At 39.3% G+C, this 18,936-nt stretch overlaps 1 protein-coding gene across 1 annotated transcript; it reads right to left on the bottom strand.

Annotated features, from left to right (window-relative positions):
* Positions 1 to 2,124: 2,124 nt before the first annotated feature.
* LOC306713912 (NXPE family member 3-like) lies at positions 2,125 to 18,936 on the bottom strand. The gene is made up of 8 exons (XM_079183760.1): positions 18,871 to 18,936; positions 18,151 to 18,260; positions 7,668 to 7,812; positions 6,705 to 7,148; positions 5,584 to 5,882; positions 4,529 to 4,599; positions 3,527 to 3,730; positions 2,125 to 3,444 (listed from the first exon to the last, which is right to left on the bottom strand). Exons 3-8 carry the CDS (start codon positions 7,767 to 7,769, stop codon positions 2,891 to 2,893), a joined length of 1,674 nt encoding a protein of 557 aa, XP_079039886.1. The 5' UTR covers positions 7,770 to 7,812; positions 18,151 to 18,260; positions 18,871 to 18,936; the 3' UTR covers positions 2,125 to 2,890.

Raw genomic sequence — 18,936 nt, 5'->3', positions numbered from 1 at the left:
AGCCTTCTCTTCTGAACCACTCCCATGTGCCAAAAGAGCATAGAATAAAAGCAAAGAATAGGGGCTTCTCTGTTGAAGCTTTAACATACCTAAATTAAAACAAATAGTAAAAAAAGAACATAAAGTGATTATAGCGTCTTCAAGCTTTTCTTAACCTTAGTACTCTGACTGTCACTTCCATCTAAATAGCTAAATCTAGTATGGAAGTATGGAAGATTGAAACTCCCTAAATTAAAACAAATCAAATTAAGATATGAAGTTAAATGGATATATATATGGTTATATGTATTTTTTTATTTTTTTTTAATCTCTTATAATTAAATGGAAAGAACTTGGTAAATAACAATTATTTAGCCTTTCTTTAAGGACTCAATTAATTATATTTCAAAGTGAAAATGTGCATTGCACTGAAGTGTTGTCCACTCAAGTGCTGTCACAATTTCACTGTAAAATAACGGTAACTTACTGGCAGCAGGGACACCAGTAATTTACTGTTTTTTACGATGAAGCTATCATCTTACCGTACACTGGATTACGGTATGTGATAACTGGGTTTTATGGTGATTTTACGGTATATGCCAGAATGTTACCGTTTATTTACAAAGTGTAATACAACCCAATAGTTTTGCATTTCATTTCCAACAAATAAAATAATCACAATAGACATTCAATACATAATTGTTGCAGTTTAATACATGTTCTCAAGACAAATAATAAAGGGACATATGTATTACATCACAATAATTCACAATGTACTGCACGTTTAGAAGAAAACAAATAAAATCATAAACATTTTAATGACCGGCTTAACTGAACTCATGAGGATAACCTCAGATTAGTAGCGCCGAGATCGAAAAGTGGCCAATGGCATGCTACTGTTGTTCAGTGGTAGGTACCTATCCCTGGAGTGGTATGCTACTGTTGTTCAGTGGTAGGTACCTATCCCTGGAGTGGTATGCTACTGTTGTTCAGTGGTAGGTACCTATCCCTGGAGTGGTATGCTACTGTTGTTCAGTGGTAGGTACCTATCCCTGAAGTGGTATGCTACTGTTGTTCAGCGGTATGTACCTATCCCTGGAGTGGTATGCTACTGTTGTTCAGTGGTAGGTACCTATCCCTGGAGTGGTATGCTACTGTTGTTCAGCGGTAGGTACCTATCCCTGAAGTGGTATGCTACTGTTGTTCAGCGGTAGGTACCTATCCCTGGAGTGGTATGCTACTGTTGTTCAGCGGGAGGTACCTATCCCTGGAGTGGTATGCCAGTACTTTTCCAACGGCACACAGTTTCCTGAAGGCAGGTGCCGCTTGAAAGTTCATATTAGTGGTATATGCCCTTGAATCAGAGTGGTTGGTATATATATCTATATATATATAGATATATATATACTAGTGCTGGGCAACGATTACAATTTTTAATCGCAATTAATCGCATCATTGTTTTGCGATTAATTGCGATTAATCGCATTGTTATGGCAAAGTTCAATAATTAATTCAAAAGTAGTGTATTGCGCACTTTTATTTTAAAAGTACTGCTATATGAACCAAAGTGCAATAACATTTGGTTTGCAAACACTTTAAACAAATAAGGTGCTTTGTAATAGCAGTGTTCCGTTTACACAGTAGCAGTTGTATTTCTTACACTATCTGTGCTCAGTGTGCTGACTGTATTTGAAACGTTCCACTGCTGTGCAACACGAATAAAATGTTTCAGCACGTTTCATCAAAATGTCTGTCTTCTGTTTTCATGGCAGTCAGAGCATGTGAATGCAGCTCTACTGTTCATCAATATAATGCTGTAACTCCGAGGTGATGATGGTTACCCAGCGATGTCCAGTAGTCTCCAGTGAGAGCAACAGCTGGTGGACGTTGTAACGCCGTCGCTTTTGTAGTCCTCACCTTTTCATACAACTCGTGTATTCTTCTTGTGATGGTGCGTCTTGAGGCTCATACGTGCCGTCATTCGTTGCGATCCTAAAGATGCGTTCAGACCAAACGCGACGCGAACGCACCTTGATAACGTTCCTCAGACCGACATCAAAAATAAGTTTTTACTTTACTTTGTTTATCTTTCTTATGCTTCACTGATTTTAAGAATGAAAGTCCATACAGAGCACAGATTGCAAAGGCTAAGTGCATTTATTCCATTATGAAACACCTGAGCATAAATACATACATTAAAGATATTTGTTTGCAGAACCCTTTATTTGTCTATATTTTTTAATTCCCGATAGAAAATCACACTAATTGATTAACAATGAGTACACTTTATTACTACATGAGGACTTTCCTGTAAACAATGTTTTTCATCAATGCCCTTAAAACCTGAATATCAAAAGATGGCATCATGTAAAAATATTACTGTTAGATTATAAAAATAATCTCGTTTTCTGTTCTTTTGAGCCATAAAACACATTCGTTTTTCTTGAGGGAGACTTTCATAAACATATGGTTGTTAAGGTAAGGGTATAGATTAATGTTAAGGTGTTTATTATACATTTCCAAAAACAAGGGAATCACTCTGCTGGATAACAACAGTATCTGGACTATATATTATATTGACACAGATCTACAGGTTTTGTTAAAGTCACGGTCAGAAAGAATTTAAAGTTGGTTGTACTCAGAAAGCAAAGCAAAAAGAGATATCCAGTGTTAATTAGTGGGCTTGAGAAGTGCTGGAAGCTGGATTTTGTTACCTTTCAACATAGCTAGGCTAGCTGTTACCTTTCAACATAGCTAGGCCAGCTGTTACCTTTCACAGCAGCTGGATTATTGTGATGTCCCGGGATCACACGAGAATTGGAAAAATGCAGCACTTGGTGGAAACACAGAGATAACATGTAAACTCAACGTGTGCTTAAATCCATATTCCTCTCCCCCAAGACACAAACATCTAGCCGCCATTATGAGGACATATGTAGGACAATAGATGGTTTATCATATTCCTAATAATGGGAGGTGGTGGGTGGAGGTCATGCGGCAGGTGGTGGGCCAGGGTCATTTCCCAGGCATCGATCAGCTGAACATTTAGTCCTTTGAACATGGCTCTGAGCACCTTATCACGCTGCAGCGTGTACCAGTCACTATGGCTAACCGTCACTTGTAAAAACAAAGCTTTGAGGTTCCCTGTCCGGATGACGACCAGCGTGCCTGGAGTCGTGTCCAGCAGCCGTACCACCGCCCTGCGGATGCCCCGCATCCGCCGGATGTAGAACTCCATGGGGAAAGGGCCGAGGTGAGCCCAGATGGTAAAAACTACTACAGTGTTGGGTTCTCCGACTAAGCCATCTAGCTCATTAGCAATGTAACGAAGCTGTCTAGTGTCCATGGCGGGAAAATGGATTGGAGGTCCGTGGGAGCGGTACGTCACCAAGATGTTGTGGGCAAAGTCCAAGGACATGTAAGGTCCAGTTCTCTTCGGGGTGTGCAGGTCAAACGCATTAAGACCTGAAAGTATGACAGGGGGAACACATTAAGCAGCAGTGGGAACAAAATCATCTGATGCCAGAAATCCCTGTGGATCAGCTACCTGGTAGAACTGCGTTGAGGTATTCAAACCACTGCCTGATGGTGGAGTCTCCATACATGTGGACCACCTTGCCTTTCAGACACTGACTGATGGCAGATACGTTGAATTCGGGGACTGTGATGCTACCTAGTGCTCGCCACACACCCTGGTAGTAATAACCAGAGGGTCCAGACGTCACAATGCTGCTCTTCACCTGTTGTTGACCTGACAGGAAGTTAAAGAATAAGGTTGGGGTTATCCCATGAAAAAACAAAACCAAAGTACAAAGTGATTGTATGAACCTCTTAAGTACCATCCTTACTCCTGAGAGACTATAAACACTGCTAACAGCTGAAGCCACAGCACTCTTTTGAAATTGGGCTGAATACTGTTAATCTCTCTTCCGGAGAACGCTACCCAGAAGAATGTAGTACGCTTTTTCATGAACTTTCTCATATTTTTTCTTCGTACGGTAAACTCGTACGAGTGTACCACAACAGATTCAGGGTCCCCCACTGACTCTGTCATCCCCAGGATGAAGTGATTGTATTTAAGTACTGTCACTGTAATAAAGAAAAAATGGTTCCATATGAAAAATGTCTCACCATTGATGACTGCAACGGAAAGGGGTCAAATAATGTAACTTGTTTTGCAGTATGAGATGGTCATATACTGTAGATATTGGAGAGTTACACAATAGCATCAAAAGCCAGTACAAATGAATGATGATGAGGTTAGGCTGTATGAATACAGTTAGAACTATATTAGCCTATCATTTGAAATCTCAGAGTAAAATGTGAACATAATTATTAAGTGTAATTTATACAGGTATTTCAGACTCAATATTGACTGTTAATCTGGACAACTGTTAAAAATAAACTCATACAAGCCACTAAAGAACAAATCTGTTTGTAAGTGGTTCTTGCATGAAGACCATTGTCTGAAACACATTTTGTTTTGAATTATTGTTATAGGCAGTTGTGGCAGTAACAGTAATAAATAAGATTCAATTTCATGCTTTACCTTCTTTTTGTGGCAACACAGTGACATTAGCAGGTCCTGAAGCCCGAATGTAGACTTTCAAGTTAACACCGCTGAAGAAAAGCAGACATAATGTATCTCTTAAATACACTTCAACATTAAGGACATAGATACAAAAGGAGGACAAACATTTGAAATAATTCAATCAATCAAGCACTCAAACACAAATGGAAATCAACTGCTAGAAAGTTCATTCAAGATAAAACAAAACTTACTTTGTAAATGTAATGGCACTAATTCAAATGTTCGCAAAAGTAATGGGTCCAATGACTGTATCACGTTCAAGGTGCTTCACAGTGATCAACCCAAAGATAATGATTACTATCTAGAGACCGTTTTAGCATTTCATAGTTTTATGGCCGGCAAACTAAACTGTTTTGGTTGAGTCTCACCGTTCTCATCAACATATTTTATTGATGCAGCTGTTTCATGCCAGAAAGCTGATTAACCAATTGCCCGCTAAGTGAAGGGCAATTGTGCAGTACAACCACAAAACAGCAGACAGACAATGTTAGCGACTAGCAGGTTGAACATAGCGGCACATTTAGATTAAGGCAGATATTTCACCCTTGTCGGTGAAGACCAAAATACAGCTAAAAGGAGAAGAAATATTAGACACAACTCCAAATGAATGCTAATGTGTTTCCATGTCAACTGGTATTAAATAGGCCAATGTTTGCTCACATGTGAGCAATATCCACTTCATAGCTTGTTGTGCTGCCCCCAAGTGGCAACAAATAATAAATGTGCATCTTAAAGTTTAGGAAAAGACAACATCCAAAATAATATGACATCACAATGAATTTACAATAAAACACAAATTAATCATGGCAAATACTATCTAGTGTTCCAAATGAAGGTCAAGTATGATTCAGACTGGTTTGTTTGATTTGCATTACCTTTAAAACATCTTTATATTCAATCTTAACTGCATGTAGTTACAAACTTCTGAAACATTCCACCAAGGAGATACAAAGATAACACTGGATGTACGTATTTAGAAGTCACACAAAATTCCAGTCTCTCTGCTCCCTCACCTTTGAAAGAGCTTCTCCTCATTGGCATTGAGGATCTTTTCTCTGTATCCTCCCATGTAGTGGTTGATCCTGGTATCACAGCTCAGGTTCTTTGGCTTGTAGCAGAACCACGGCTCACCTGTACGGAGGTCAGTGTAGTTGCACAGCGGCTGCTGGGTTGGCCGTAGGCAGACGCCACAGTAGGTGGTTTCAGAGAGTGAGCCTGAGTGGAAGAGGCTCTTGAAGTACATCCTGTCGGGCTGTTCTCTGTTCAGCCTTTTCAGCACTGAGATGCCTTCCCCAGGGTGAACCAGAGTCACCTGATGGGATAGAGAACCAGAGTTTTCAGCGAGTTCAATCATGGTCAGTCATATCAATTAAGACAAATACATTGAATAGTACTTGAAGCTCCACACGTCACATTTATAAAGATTCATGTCTTCAAATTCTGCACCAGATTGACATCAGACAATAATCTCTGGAGAATAGTCTGTTCATCTAAACCTTCCCTGAGAAGCGATTGTCCAATCAAAGCTTAGCAACAGTAGCTAGGCATGGCAGGTCAACCAACATGACATAATAACCTAGCCTTACCTTCAACACCAAGGAGTATGTAGAGGTTTGGTAAAAATATATTTTTTAAAGTTACTTTCAGAACTAGCACATCTACTGTATAGTATTCCCCCAATATGTGTGAGCCTCCTGGCTGCTGCAGTTCGAGACTAAACTAACGTTGGCAGCGCTGTCCTGTTTCATTGGATTTAAAACTGCAGCTAAACTTGATATCTGAGACGTTATGTGCACCATCCACATCAGCCAAACAAGATTATGTTAGCATTTTCTAATCATAATTATAACACTAGGACTAACTAGGTAGCTACAGTTAAATAAATCTGCTAGTGACAGTTTGCAGATGAAAAGAAATCTACAATCATGAAAACCTGCTTTTGTCTGAAATGACTGAGATTTTGAGTGGTAAATGTGTCCCTGTTAGCTGAACAAACTGCATATGTGCCGTCCGAGAAGTGAAAGTTAACAGGCATAGCAACAGTTAGGGCAAGGCTTCGTGAACAATGACATATGATATTAAAAACACTTACTATACAATACCATTACATTAAACATCATGGTTTTAGCATCACCTCAACCTGTGCGTCTCCTTCCCAGAGTAATGGGAATACAGTAGAGTAGCTCCCATTCAGATGATCCACCACTTGCCCAGCCACACCTGCTTCTAGCTTCCGGTTGTGCAGACTGGCGAGTAGGAAGTCCCCCCCAGACTTCTTGGGACGACCCTGGAAGTCAGAGGTTTGTATCATGACCTCCAGCTGATCCCCAACATGCCACTGTCCCCCTTTCCTCCCTGGTAGAATGGTGAAGGTGCTGTGAGCTGGATCACTGGTCTGCTCCAGGGAAATAGGAGCTGGCAAAAGTGGAGTTTCAGGCCAAGCAGTTGATTCGAGTATAAGATATTCCTCCAGAGCGTCCTCAAGGGACAGTGGCTGGAAGGTGCAGAAGCTGCGAATTTCGTTACGGTGAGTGGAGACTCTCGGCATGATGAAGGTGGAGTTGAATTTAGGCTGAAACTGGCAGTGGGTCGAGAGAGATGGTGTCAAAGATACATCAAGCATATGCACTGAAAAACGTTTTCGGTGTGTGATTTCAAGGTATTCACTGAAATTCATGTTTTGGGATATTCAGTCAGAGATACAACAGATGCAAAAAACAGGCATGGAATAGAACCTGTTATAAAAACTTTAATGGGACATCTCTTGGCTTTTTAAAAACGATATACTTCTGACCCCTTTGTTTAGATGTACCTTTGTTAAGATGTCTCAGTGAGAACAAATGGGAACCAGTAGGTTGTAACACATGGAGGTTTGTTCTAAAGTATAGAATACTGCCAGCTTTATACTTTAACTCCAGGAGCTGCTGCTGTCAACAAGTCAGATTGAGAGGCACAATAAAATAGAACTCAAATTGTATTTATTTGCAATGAAGAACATTGAAACTTATTTTAAAACAATATCCCAAAACTTGACTAATATTCAACATTTCAAACAGGGTCCACCCTTCACACGATCCCACTAAAACCAAGTTCTCACCTCTAGAATGTCCATGTGACGTAGCACAAAGATTAAGACATAGACAGCCAGAAAGAGGAAGAGGGCGCAGAACTCCCTTCTTCTACAAAATGTGGCCTTCATGATCAGTGATTAGTCTTCACCTTCAGTGTCCGTTACTTTGGTACTGGATTGAGAAAACATACATTAAAAAAACAAATGGGTAATTGACACCTTGTAATGCTGAAGAATATTACTTGTTTAAATCTCAGTTGTGAAATCCTCCCTCTCTATACTAATAGTGTGACATGTTCAGCCTTCAATCTTTAGGACCAAACTAAATCCAGTCACCCAGGAAACTCCTTTGATGGATCATCCGTCAATCAAGGCCACAACCAAAGACAGCATCCCCTCTCTTGCTGTTTCACATGATCCATTCTATCATGTGCACTTTGCAACATCATTCAGTCCTTTGTAATCCACACCACACTCTGCAAAGTAACCCTTTAAACAAATATCTGTTTTCACTCTCATTATACAGATCAGAGGTGCTTGTGTCCTTCTGCTAACTACAGTTTTTCACAGTTGGTTAATGTGGACACAGGAGGGGACATAGAGAAGAAAAAAAAAGTGGGAGCGGGGCAGTGTTTTAGCAAACTGATAGCTTCACCTCATGTCTCGATGGTTCAGAGCATCACGGCATTAACACAATACACACATCACCACAAAGATAGAGATAATGTCATTCAAGGCTACAATATGAGGCGCAACATTTGCTAAAAAAGAAAGTTGGAAGGCTCTGATGCTGATGTAATTAGACCACAGCGTCATACAAAAAATATATTTCTTACAACCGGTTGGACCAGCCCTTAACAATATTTGATCAAACTTCTAAATTAAATTTCGCATTATCTTTGGAGTGGAAAGATACACACACACACAGATTGAAAGAGAGAGGAGCAGACTGAGGAGCAGAAACGCTTCTGGTGTGATCATCATGGCCGTAGCAAGCTATGAGGTCATCTATGGTCACTGCAGCGATTTAACACTCAAAAACTATTTGAAAACTGAAACTGTACTTGGTGATATATGCACAGTATTAGAAGATATTATCGTAAACTGTTTTCGCTCTGTTGTGCCATTATTTCATGCTATTTGATGTGATCTTGGATTTCTACAACCGATGATGATAATTTCATCAGCTGATTCACAGCTGACCACGAGCGTCTGCAGCAAACAGTCCTCCCTCTCCTCTGTGCTCCGGAATGAGATAGTGAGACAGTACACAGTAAAATCGACAGTGTCAATGTAACACTTAATAAAGAGTCAATTGTAACACTAATTCAGTGAACATATGGTCCCTATCTACAGAGTGTTAAAGTTACACTGGACATAGTGTTACATTTTTAGAGTCAATTTAACTCTGGTTAGAGTTAATATTTTACACTACACCACACTGAGAAGTGTTACTCAAATTCTACACTATGATGTAAATAACACTAGAAGAGTTATTGATATTTGACACTCGGTCTTTTTGAGTGTTAATCAAAATTAACTCTAATTAAGTTACTCTTCATGAGTGTTAGACCTACTTGACACTAAGTGTTGATTAAGAAATACTCCAAATACAGTGTTGGTTTTTAACTGACTCCTGCCAGTGTTAAAAAATATTTCCTCTTGTATTTACTCCCTTAGTGTAATTCTTACCCAACACCTTATTTTCAATTTAACTCTTCAACAGAACACTTTTAAGAGTTTTACATGTTCTACTTTACCATGTCCAGCTAACACTTCAAACCATAAAACTAAAAATGTTTGCAGGGGAAAAAACAACAAACACCGTTATATCTATATCTTAATAACAATTTATTAAAAATAAAAACATTTAGTTTGCATACAATTTTTCATTATCAGTTTAGAGATTCAAGTGTAACTCCCATTTGTACATTGTGCAACAATTAAACGTCACTTTCAGTTTCAAAGATGGAAAAAAAACATTGTTCTTAACCCTTTGATACACATGGGTCAAAAGTTTTAATTGTAAATAAATACATTTATTTCATCAGAATTCCAGGAATTCCTCAATTAACTAGTTTTTGATCATCACAAATTCTTATTTTCATTTGTCCTTTCGTACTTTTTGAATAAAAAACATTTTTGTATCACTACCCTTCTAATGCACATGTTGCCCACCCGTCAGTGTCTGATGACGGGCGCACCAAAGAACGGCAGCAGACACCTTGAATAGCGTTTTTAACAAAATGTTTTATTCGCGCCTGTTCGCTACGCTACGGTACACGGTTCTTGCTGTTCTTCTTCACCGCTTCTTTTTCAAAAGGAAGAGAATACCATGCGCAGACAACCCCCTAGTGGTGAGATGGCGACACATGCTGGCTGTTTGAACTTTAACACACATTAAAATATAACATCGCTGGCCGTTTGAACTATAACACACCTTAAAATATAACATTAGTTAGTCCAAAAATCCATTTATCTCACACACAACATGGGTCGAAAATGACCCGTATTCATTTTATGTTATTTCATGCATGGCTGTTTCTTTGCTATATCTTTTAAAATCTATTAATTTAATCATTTAATATTACAAAGTATTCATTAAAATATCTTGTTTTTGATTACCATAAATCATTATTTTCATTTTCTCTGTCTTAATTTTTTGACTAAAATAGTTTTTGTATTACTACATCAAGTTTACACACATGGGTCAAAAATGACCCATGTGTGCAAGTGTGAATTTGATAGGAACCTTTGATTTGTAAATGTTTGCATTTAGGAACATGTTTACTGCGGACAACTTTTCACATGCCACACTTGTCAGAACTACTTGTCAGAACTAAACGGGCTGCTTTTGCACATCGGATTCTTGCAAGTTTTACAATTGTTTTACCTGTGAAAATATTTGATATCTTGTGAAAAGATAACTGCACATAATATTTGAACATTACTTCACCTTGACATCCATTATTGGTGGGAAAGAGAAATATGTCCAATTTCATTAGCTAGCTGTTAACATATTCTATTCTAGCTAGCTAATGTTAGCTTATGTTATTTAGGTCATTTCTAGCTAACGATAGCTAGGTCAACATGACATTCTATTCTAGCTAGCTAATGTTAGCTTATGTTATTTAGGTCATTTCTAGCTAACGATAGCTAGGTCAACATGACATTCTATTCTAGCTAGCTAATATTAGCTTATGTTATTTAGGTCATTTCTAGCTAACGATAGCTAGGTCAACATGACATTCTATTCTAGCTAGCTAATGTTAGCTTATGTTATTTAGGTCATTTCTAGCTAACGATAGCTATGTCAACATGACATTCTATTCTAGCTAGCTAAGGTTAGCTAATGTCAACTAGGTCAACAAAATAGAACTTGAAATAGAACAGTATACTGTATACTTGATCAACTGATAGTTGAAAATATTATTTGGATTTTCTTTATCCACAGTGTTAGTGTGGCTCGTCGCAGTCATGCCAGATTTACAGCTGAAATGGTCATAGAGATGTTACATAAAGAACAGGGTGAGGAAGATGAAGCAATTCTTGATCCTGATTCTGACATCTCTGATGCTGATGACCTAGACTATGTGCCACAGGGTCAAGTTGGAGTTGTGGGCGTGTCTAGAAATCCAGCTCCCCGAAATGAAGAAGACTCCTTGGATGAGATCGAAGACTCGCCTGTCTGAGGAAACTCAGACCCAGGCCAATAGACTGAGTAAAAAGGGGTCTCACTGGAATGAGCATCCCCCCACTCAGGGCAGAGCATCCTGAGGAGCTGCCCAGGACCTGCATCTGGTTCAACAACCATTTCACCAAAAGATGCCTGGGATTTGTTTATCAGTGACAACATCATTGAGGAGGTTCTGAAATGCACCAATTTAGAGGGACGAAGAGCAGCAGCAGCAAAAAAGAAAGAGTGGAGATGCGTCGACACCAAAGGTATCCTGTTCTTTACCAACTTCAGTTTCTGAGAAAACTAATGTAAGCACATTAAGAATAAGCTTAAACAATATGCCATATATTTGAAAACACTTTTATATATTTGTAAACACACACTGCTATATATTTGTAAACACTGCTATATATTTGTAAACACTTCTATATATTCGTAAACACTTCTATATATTCGTAAACACATTTAGTGAAGCTTAAACCATATGCTATGTGCAGTAATCATAATATGTCTCATAGTGTGAAGTCAGAGAATGAGGCAGTGTATTCCATCCACCTGCGCAGGGCCCCCTCATTATCTAATACAAAACAGTGTGGAGAATTTAAGAATTAAAAGCATTATTTAGTAGAATTTATAACACCCTTAGTGGTGAATAGAGGTGTCACAATAATAAAAGGTCAAATATGTTAGTCACAAAATATTTACTGAAGAATGAATTATGTTTAATATGTTTACATGAAGGATATTATATGTTACAGTATATTGACATATTGAATGTATTGAAATCATGAATGCATAAACACTGGAGGATTTAAACACTGAAGAATAGCCATCAGGGAAAGTTAAGGAATTCAAGGCAAGGCTTTTCGGAGACATCAAAGGGGACATCAAAGGGGACACACAGGTGCTAGACAAATGACCAACAAAGGAGGAGGAGAACCGGAGACAACTGAAGGGAAGCAGACTGCCATAAAACAACAGAGAGGACTCCTGGGTAACACCATGCAGCCGCAGGACAGAGGGCAGGTCAGAGGTGATGTCAGAGGTGATGTCACAAGGAGCCAGCCATTGAGATGAGCAGTGGATCAATGAAGGAGGCGTCAGAGTGGTTGGAAGCCAATCACTGACCCCAGAAGACGGCCTTTGTGTTTTACGACAGATTTCGGACACTTTCCGACCATCAAAGGACATAAAAGGACTGTTTGCGAGGACGTGCGCCGGGCCATGGTAGTTCGCCTTGCAGGACCCGACTTGGTCGGGCCTGTGAGTGGAGTTGCACGTGGTCTCTGCTCTCGAGATGCATACTATCGATAGTGTATTATAGATTGTAATTGTCATCATCAGTTTACAGTCGTCATTGTTTAATTAAATACTGTTTTAAATTTGGACCGGATCGAGTTACTTTATGATGCGCCTGCGCAGAAAGAAGTAAACACAGCAGCGGCCTTGCGATTCCTCCAGAAGCTTCAGCCTCAACAATTTGGTGACCCCGACGTGATATTTAGGACTCTGAGAAGGCTGAGGAGACGTGGATCGGTGGACACTTTCGAAGTGCGCACGAACTAAAGGTACGCAGAGCCGTTTTAATAAAAATCTGCATAGGTAGACTAGGAAACTTAGGCGAAAGTGTCCCACGATTGATGTCTCCTGAATGCTGGACACGAGGAGGAACGCAAGCCGGTAAAGTAGAAATTTAGAGTGACTGTAATACTGTATGAGGTGCATTTGCAATCTGAAATACTTATTTAACTAGTGTTGTTAACACTATTAGCTTCGGGCTCTAAATATTGTTGCGAAATCCTACCGGTGAGGTCCGTCAAGAGAACGGAGCGTCAAGAGAACGCTAGCTTTGAAGAAGCTAAGATAGCTACGGGCTAATAGAGTGGCTTAAGCGGCTCTGAGTGTCGAGTGAACTTCGGTGAAACGACGACTCTAACGGGAGGGTACAAATTGAATACGAGCTTAAGAAGCCGAAAAGAACGGTCCGCTATAGGGATGCACTTTGGACGGAGGCTAACCGCTTAAAAGCGCTGGTATGACTGAGTTCTAGGGAATTAAAACGAACGGTTCGCTAAAGGATTTTGCACTCTGGACGGAGGCTAATCGCTTAAAAGCGCTGTAATGACTGAGTTCTGGGGAATCTGATCTTGGGGTTGGTAATAGGTAATGAATGGGGCGAATTGTACATAATATTGTTTTGTAACGGCTGTAATTTGTGATAAATGTTGTAGTGTTGTTGAAAGTTGTGTTGTAATAAAGGGTAACGTACGGTGTGAATGAATTGTTTGAAGCCGGGAGCTAAAGGCCTGCTCCGGTGCTTACTATAGATAGTTGGATAAACAAGGAGATTATAAAATAACCGGTGCATATGGAGAAGTCAAAGCACGGTCTAGCAGAAATATGTGTGTGAATTCGGCACGTTATTGAGTTCAAACTATGGTGCTTTGTGTAACGTTTTCGCCAGTTAGCTTAGCTTGTTTCGTTAGAAAACGAAGCGAGGTAGCTGCTAGCATTAGCTACAAGCTGTTTCCGGTTACATCCGGTTGAAAAACCATAGAAGAAGAAGAGAACTCTGTACAACTAGCGGTTTGGATGAGTAATTGCATGATAATTACAGAAAACTCCATTACCCAGAAAACCTAGAGATGAAATCTGTTTAGAACTGCAAAATAGTTAAAGAAAATTCGCCACCTAGTAGATTGGTAGATCAATTACAAAAGTAAGTTTTTGATGACCAACTTGTAATATTCATTGTTTTTGACTCTATAATCTTTTAACTTGCATAGTGACTTCAATTGTTGCTTAGCATCAACACAGCATTTTAGACTACCGTAGATAATTTTACATGTACTTGTTCGATTGGTAATTAGTTTCAATTCAATAATTTAACTTCAGATGGTACGTTTAGCTTTAATCCAATATTTTAACTTTCAGTTTTAATTCAATTTTATTCTACAATTGTTAACTTTGATTCAATATTTTAACTTGCATAGTTGATTTAGACTTTGATTCCAACATTTGTAATTTTTTATTTTAATTCAGAATTTTTATTTTATTAAAATTTTAATTCAGAATTTTAATTTTCATAATTTTTAATTTTACAATTTTGAATTGTAATGAAAAATAGAAAGAAACTTAATTTTTCACTCAGTCAGGGCTACAGTCAGAATAGAGATTTGAGGGTAGACGGAGTAGAGAGTTAATTGAACGCTCCTAGCCTGCATAATGTTTACATCAACTAATTAAATGTACGAGTTTGTCATTTAAGAATCTAAAGTTAACTCACCCTCTGTGTTGTATTGCGTGCATCACCATCACTAGGGGTCCACTTCGCTTGCCTGCCACCCCTCCCCAGTCTGATTGCTGATTGTCGATCCCTTCACCCACTCCTTGTTCATGGAGAATGAGCAGCCTCTTCTTTGATGTTCAAGCTGCCACTTTTATGGCACCCAAAGGCTTCAGTTGGTGTGTGTCAAAGTCTCAAAGTCTCTGCCCCCCCCTTTCAGCTTCCTCTCATGGCCTGATACCTTATCAGCTGAGCACCCTTGCATCTGTGCTGACGAAACTTCTCTGTCCATGTCACACAATTCTCCTGTGTGATGTTTTCCAGGCTCATGGATGGCGGAAAGTCTTCGGTCAGGGCTGACACTGTAGATCTTGAATGAGTCTCGTTCATCTTCTTCATCCTCGGCATGTTGAGTGGTGTCGTTCATGTTGCTTGTGGGTGAGGAGCGTACAGCAGCGAAGTGGAATCCCAGATCAGGATTCACTCGACCATGTACCTCGACTAAAAACAAACAAAACAAAAACTACCCAAAGTTCAGCAGTAAATGTTAGAATACATCTTCGCTTATCTGTAGTTGGCTACAATGTTGAGAGATAAAATTTAAAAATGACAATCCAATTCTTAGATTTCTGTGTGTGTGTGTGACCCCCCTTTCTGCTTGTTCTGCTTCGAGCATGGTGTCTCTCTCTCTGTGTGTGTGTGTGTGTGTGTGTGTGTTTGTCTCACCACTGCATTCGTCTCTCTCCACCTCTGCTTTCCAGTCTGCTTTAACGGTTTACATTTCTTTCTTTCCCTCTTGGACATCAATTTACTTCTATCTGCTTCACCTTTTTCTCTGCTCCAAGCACTCTCAAAGTTGATCACAATTTTCCTTAGGCAAAAACTGCCTTTTCAAGGAACCCCAATTTGATCCATCCTTCCAATTATTTGTCTGATTATCAAAACATTATTATGAATATTAACAAAAATATTCTATGTCCCGATTCAGTGCAATTTTAAATCCCAATTTGACTAAAAAAAAAACAAACTAACAAAATATAACAAAACAAAACCAAAAATAAACAAAACCCCAAATAAACAAAACCCAATTTTTTATCAGAGTCAATTTTCCAAATTTCAGTATCTCACGGATGTTTAAAAGTGTAATACCGAAACAAGATACATTGAGGAAAAAAAGTTTTTCTATTCTCTGCAGTCATTCATCACTGTGGTACCACATTCCTCACATTCAAAACAGTGTTTCCTCTTTAATCAAACAGCCCCCACTTTTTCACACTGCTCACAGACCATTGTCTCTCCTCACACAACATTTATCCGACGTCTTCAAACTTACATCAATTATTCCAAATATATTGTATTGACATGTCATATTACTACTTCACATTTCTTTAATGGTACCAAATCAAATGCGTTTTAAGGTTTATCACGGCAGATAATTCCTATTTTATTTTATTAAACTAGTCCAGGACGTGGCCTTCCACCACCGTGCCGGATATTTTCTTAATAATCTCCTCTTATCTATTATCTCAAGGTAAACACAGGAGCAGGCCTTTAGCTCCCGGCTTCAAACAATTCATTCACACCGTACGTTACTCTTTCTTACAACACAACTTTCAACAACACTACAACAGTTAACACAAAATACAGCCGTTACAAAACAAAATGCACAATTCGCCCCATTCATTACCTATTACCAACCCCAAGATTAGATTCCCCTGAACTCAGTCATTATAGCGCTTTCGAGCGGTTAGCCTCCATCCAGAGTGCTAGCCCTCTGGCGAACCGTTCGTTTCGGCTTCTTAAGCTCGTATACAATTTGTACCCTTCCCGTTAGAGTCGTCGTTTCACCGAAGATCACTCGACACTCAGAGCCGCTTAAGCCACTCTATTAGCCCGTAGCTATATTAGCTTCTTCAAAGCTTGCGTTCTCTTGACGCTCCGTTCTCTTGACGGACCTCACCGGTAGGATTTCGCAACAATATTTAGAGCCCGAAGCTAATAGTGTTAACAACACTAGTTAAATAAGTATTTCAGATTGCAAATGCACCTCATACAGTATTACAGTCACTCTAAATTTCTACTTTACCGGCTTGCGTTCCTCCTCGTGTCCAGCATTCAGGAGACATCAATCGTGGGACACTTTCGCCTAAGTTTCCTAGTCTACCTATGCAGAGTTTTATTAAAACGGCTCTGCGTACCTTTAGTTTGTGCGCACTTCGAAAGTGTCCACCGATCCACGTCTCCTCAGCCTTCTCAGAATCCCATTTGTCCCATCTGGGGTGCCAAATTGTTGAGGCTGAAGTTACTGGAGGAATCGCAAGGCCGCTGCTGTGTTTACTTCTTTCTGCGCAGGCGCATCATAAAGTAACTCGATCCGGTCCAAATTCAAAACAGTATTTAATTAAACAATGACGACTGTAAACTGATGATGACAATTACAATCTATAATACACTATCGATAGTATGCATCTCGAGAGCAGAGACCACGTGCAACTCCACTCACAGGCCCGACCAAGTCGGATCCTGCAAAGCGAACTACCATGGCCTGGCGCACGTCCTCGCAAACAGTCCTTTTATGTCCTTTGATGGTCGGAAAGTGTCCGAAATCTGTCGTAAAACACAAAGGCCGTCTTCTGGGGTCAGTGATTGGCTTCCAATCGCTCTGACGCCTCCTTCATCGATCCACTGCTCATCTCAATGGCTGGCCTCCTTGTGACATCACCTCTGACATCACCTCTGACCTGCCCTCTGTCCTGCGGCCGCATGGTGTTACCCAGGAGTCCTCTCTGTTGTTTTATGGCCGTCTGCTTCCCTTCAGTTGTCTCCGGTTCTCCTCCTCCTTTGTTGGTCATTTGTCCAGCACCTCTGTGTCCCCTTTGATGTCCCCTTTGATGTCTCTGAAAAGCCTTGCCTTGAATTCCCTAACTTTCCCTGATGGCTATTCTTTACAGTGTTTAAATACTCCAGTGTTTATGCATTCATGATTTCAATACATTCAATATACTGTAACATATAATATCCTTCATGTAAACATATTACAAACATAATTCATTCTTCAGTAAATATTTTGTGACTAACATATTTTACCTTTTATTATTGTGACACCACATTCACCACTAAGGGTGTTATAAATTCTACTAAATAATGCTTTTAATTCTTAAATTCTCCACACCTCTTTCACTAACACTAACCACAAAGGTCTGGTTTTCGGTGCGATGGTTATTGGTTATTTTAAAGTGACAGCCCTCATGGCTCTATTGTAAAGGTCTTGGTTGGACTCTATTAGTATCTTGGCAGATGTTAGATAGTTGTCTATAAGTTGAATAACAATAACTCTATTTTAACCATAGTAAATGCAGAAAAATCATCCTTAAGAAAATACAAATGATTCAAGTCTTGTACAAACAAACAATTCTTCGTATTGAACAGCCAAATCCAATTTGACAGACAAAGTTCTGAGTTGAGTAAAGGCCTAAAATAAATATATATTTTTTTCCCACAAGCGTAGAAGAACAGATGTGCTTGAAGAAGAGAGTTTCAGTCACCTTTCGTCCGGTTGTGTTCCTTGATAATATGGTCTCCACCAGGTTTCTTGGCCAACGCAGATTTTTCCAACTGTGAAACGATGTTTTTTGTTTTAATCACATGATGATATCTGTAAAAACAGCAAAAGTGAAATGGCATTATGACCTACAACACAATTCATTCTGAGACAACACTGAAGTTAAATTTAACACTAACTAGCTTTTGTCAAACACATTAAAAAACGACTGAATGTAATTAGACAGCAATATAACGCTCACGTTATTATTCTTATTCACTTATCTTATGCTTATTCAGTTTAACAGACGGAGAATAAACTATTAATTTAAACTAATTAGCTTTAAAGTGAATCCTTGTGGGTGTGCCCATGCACTCAAAGGGAAAGTTTGTCCCGGATAATATCACAACTCCCCACACACGCAGTATTTGCTATTTTACTGTCATCTATGGACATTGAAAAAACACAACACTGTCAGTCCTCCACATTGACCTCTCTTGCGCACATTGTGGAATTTGATGTTAGCTAGTTAGCCTAGCTAACTTAATGTGCGAGCACATTTGAGCTAACTTTCAACTCGGTCAGGTTATCCCTCTGCTATTCGGTATTTCAAGACACAAAAACAACTGGAGTGTATGTTGAACAACAATATCAAGTTATTCTAATTATTCTTTTCTGCTGAAATGCCAACATTTGGTTTCATAAGTGATTTCGAGAAACTTACCAGAGTCTGTCGAGAAGTGCAAAGTGGCAGGGCGATAAAATTCATGTCCGTTTGAAAGGAGAAGGA

The sequence above is a fragment of the Pholis gunnellus genome, assembly GCF_910591455.1.
Source record: "Pholis gunnellus genome assembly, chromosome: 22".
Classification (NCBI taxonomy): Eukaryota; Metazoa; Chordata; class Actinopteri; order Perciformes; family Pholidae; genus Pholis; species Pholis gunnellus.
This window is presented reverse-complemented; position numbering and strand designations above follow the sequence as displayed.

Excerpts from the sequence above, each read along its gene's own strand:
- LOC306713912 (XM_079183760.1), bottom strand. The coding sequence starts at position 7,769 with ATGAAGGCCACATTTTGTAGAAGAAGGGAGTTCTGCGCCCTCTTCCTC. Across the intron at positions 7,149-7,667 it reads GTCACATGGACATTCTAGAG|TTTCAGCCTAAATTCAACTC; the intron begins GTGAGAACTTGG and ends ACCCACTGCCAG. Across the intron at positions 3,731-4,528 it reads TGTGTTGCCACAAAAAGAAG|GTCAACAACAGGTGAAGAGC; the intron begins GTAAAGCATGAA and ends ACTTCCTGTCAG.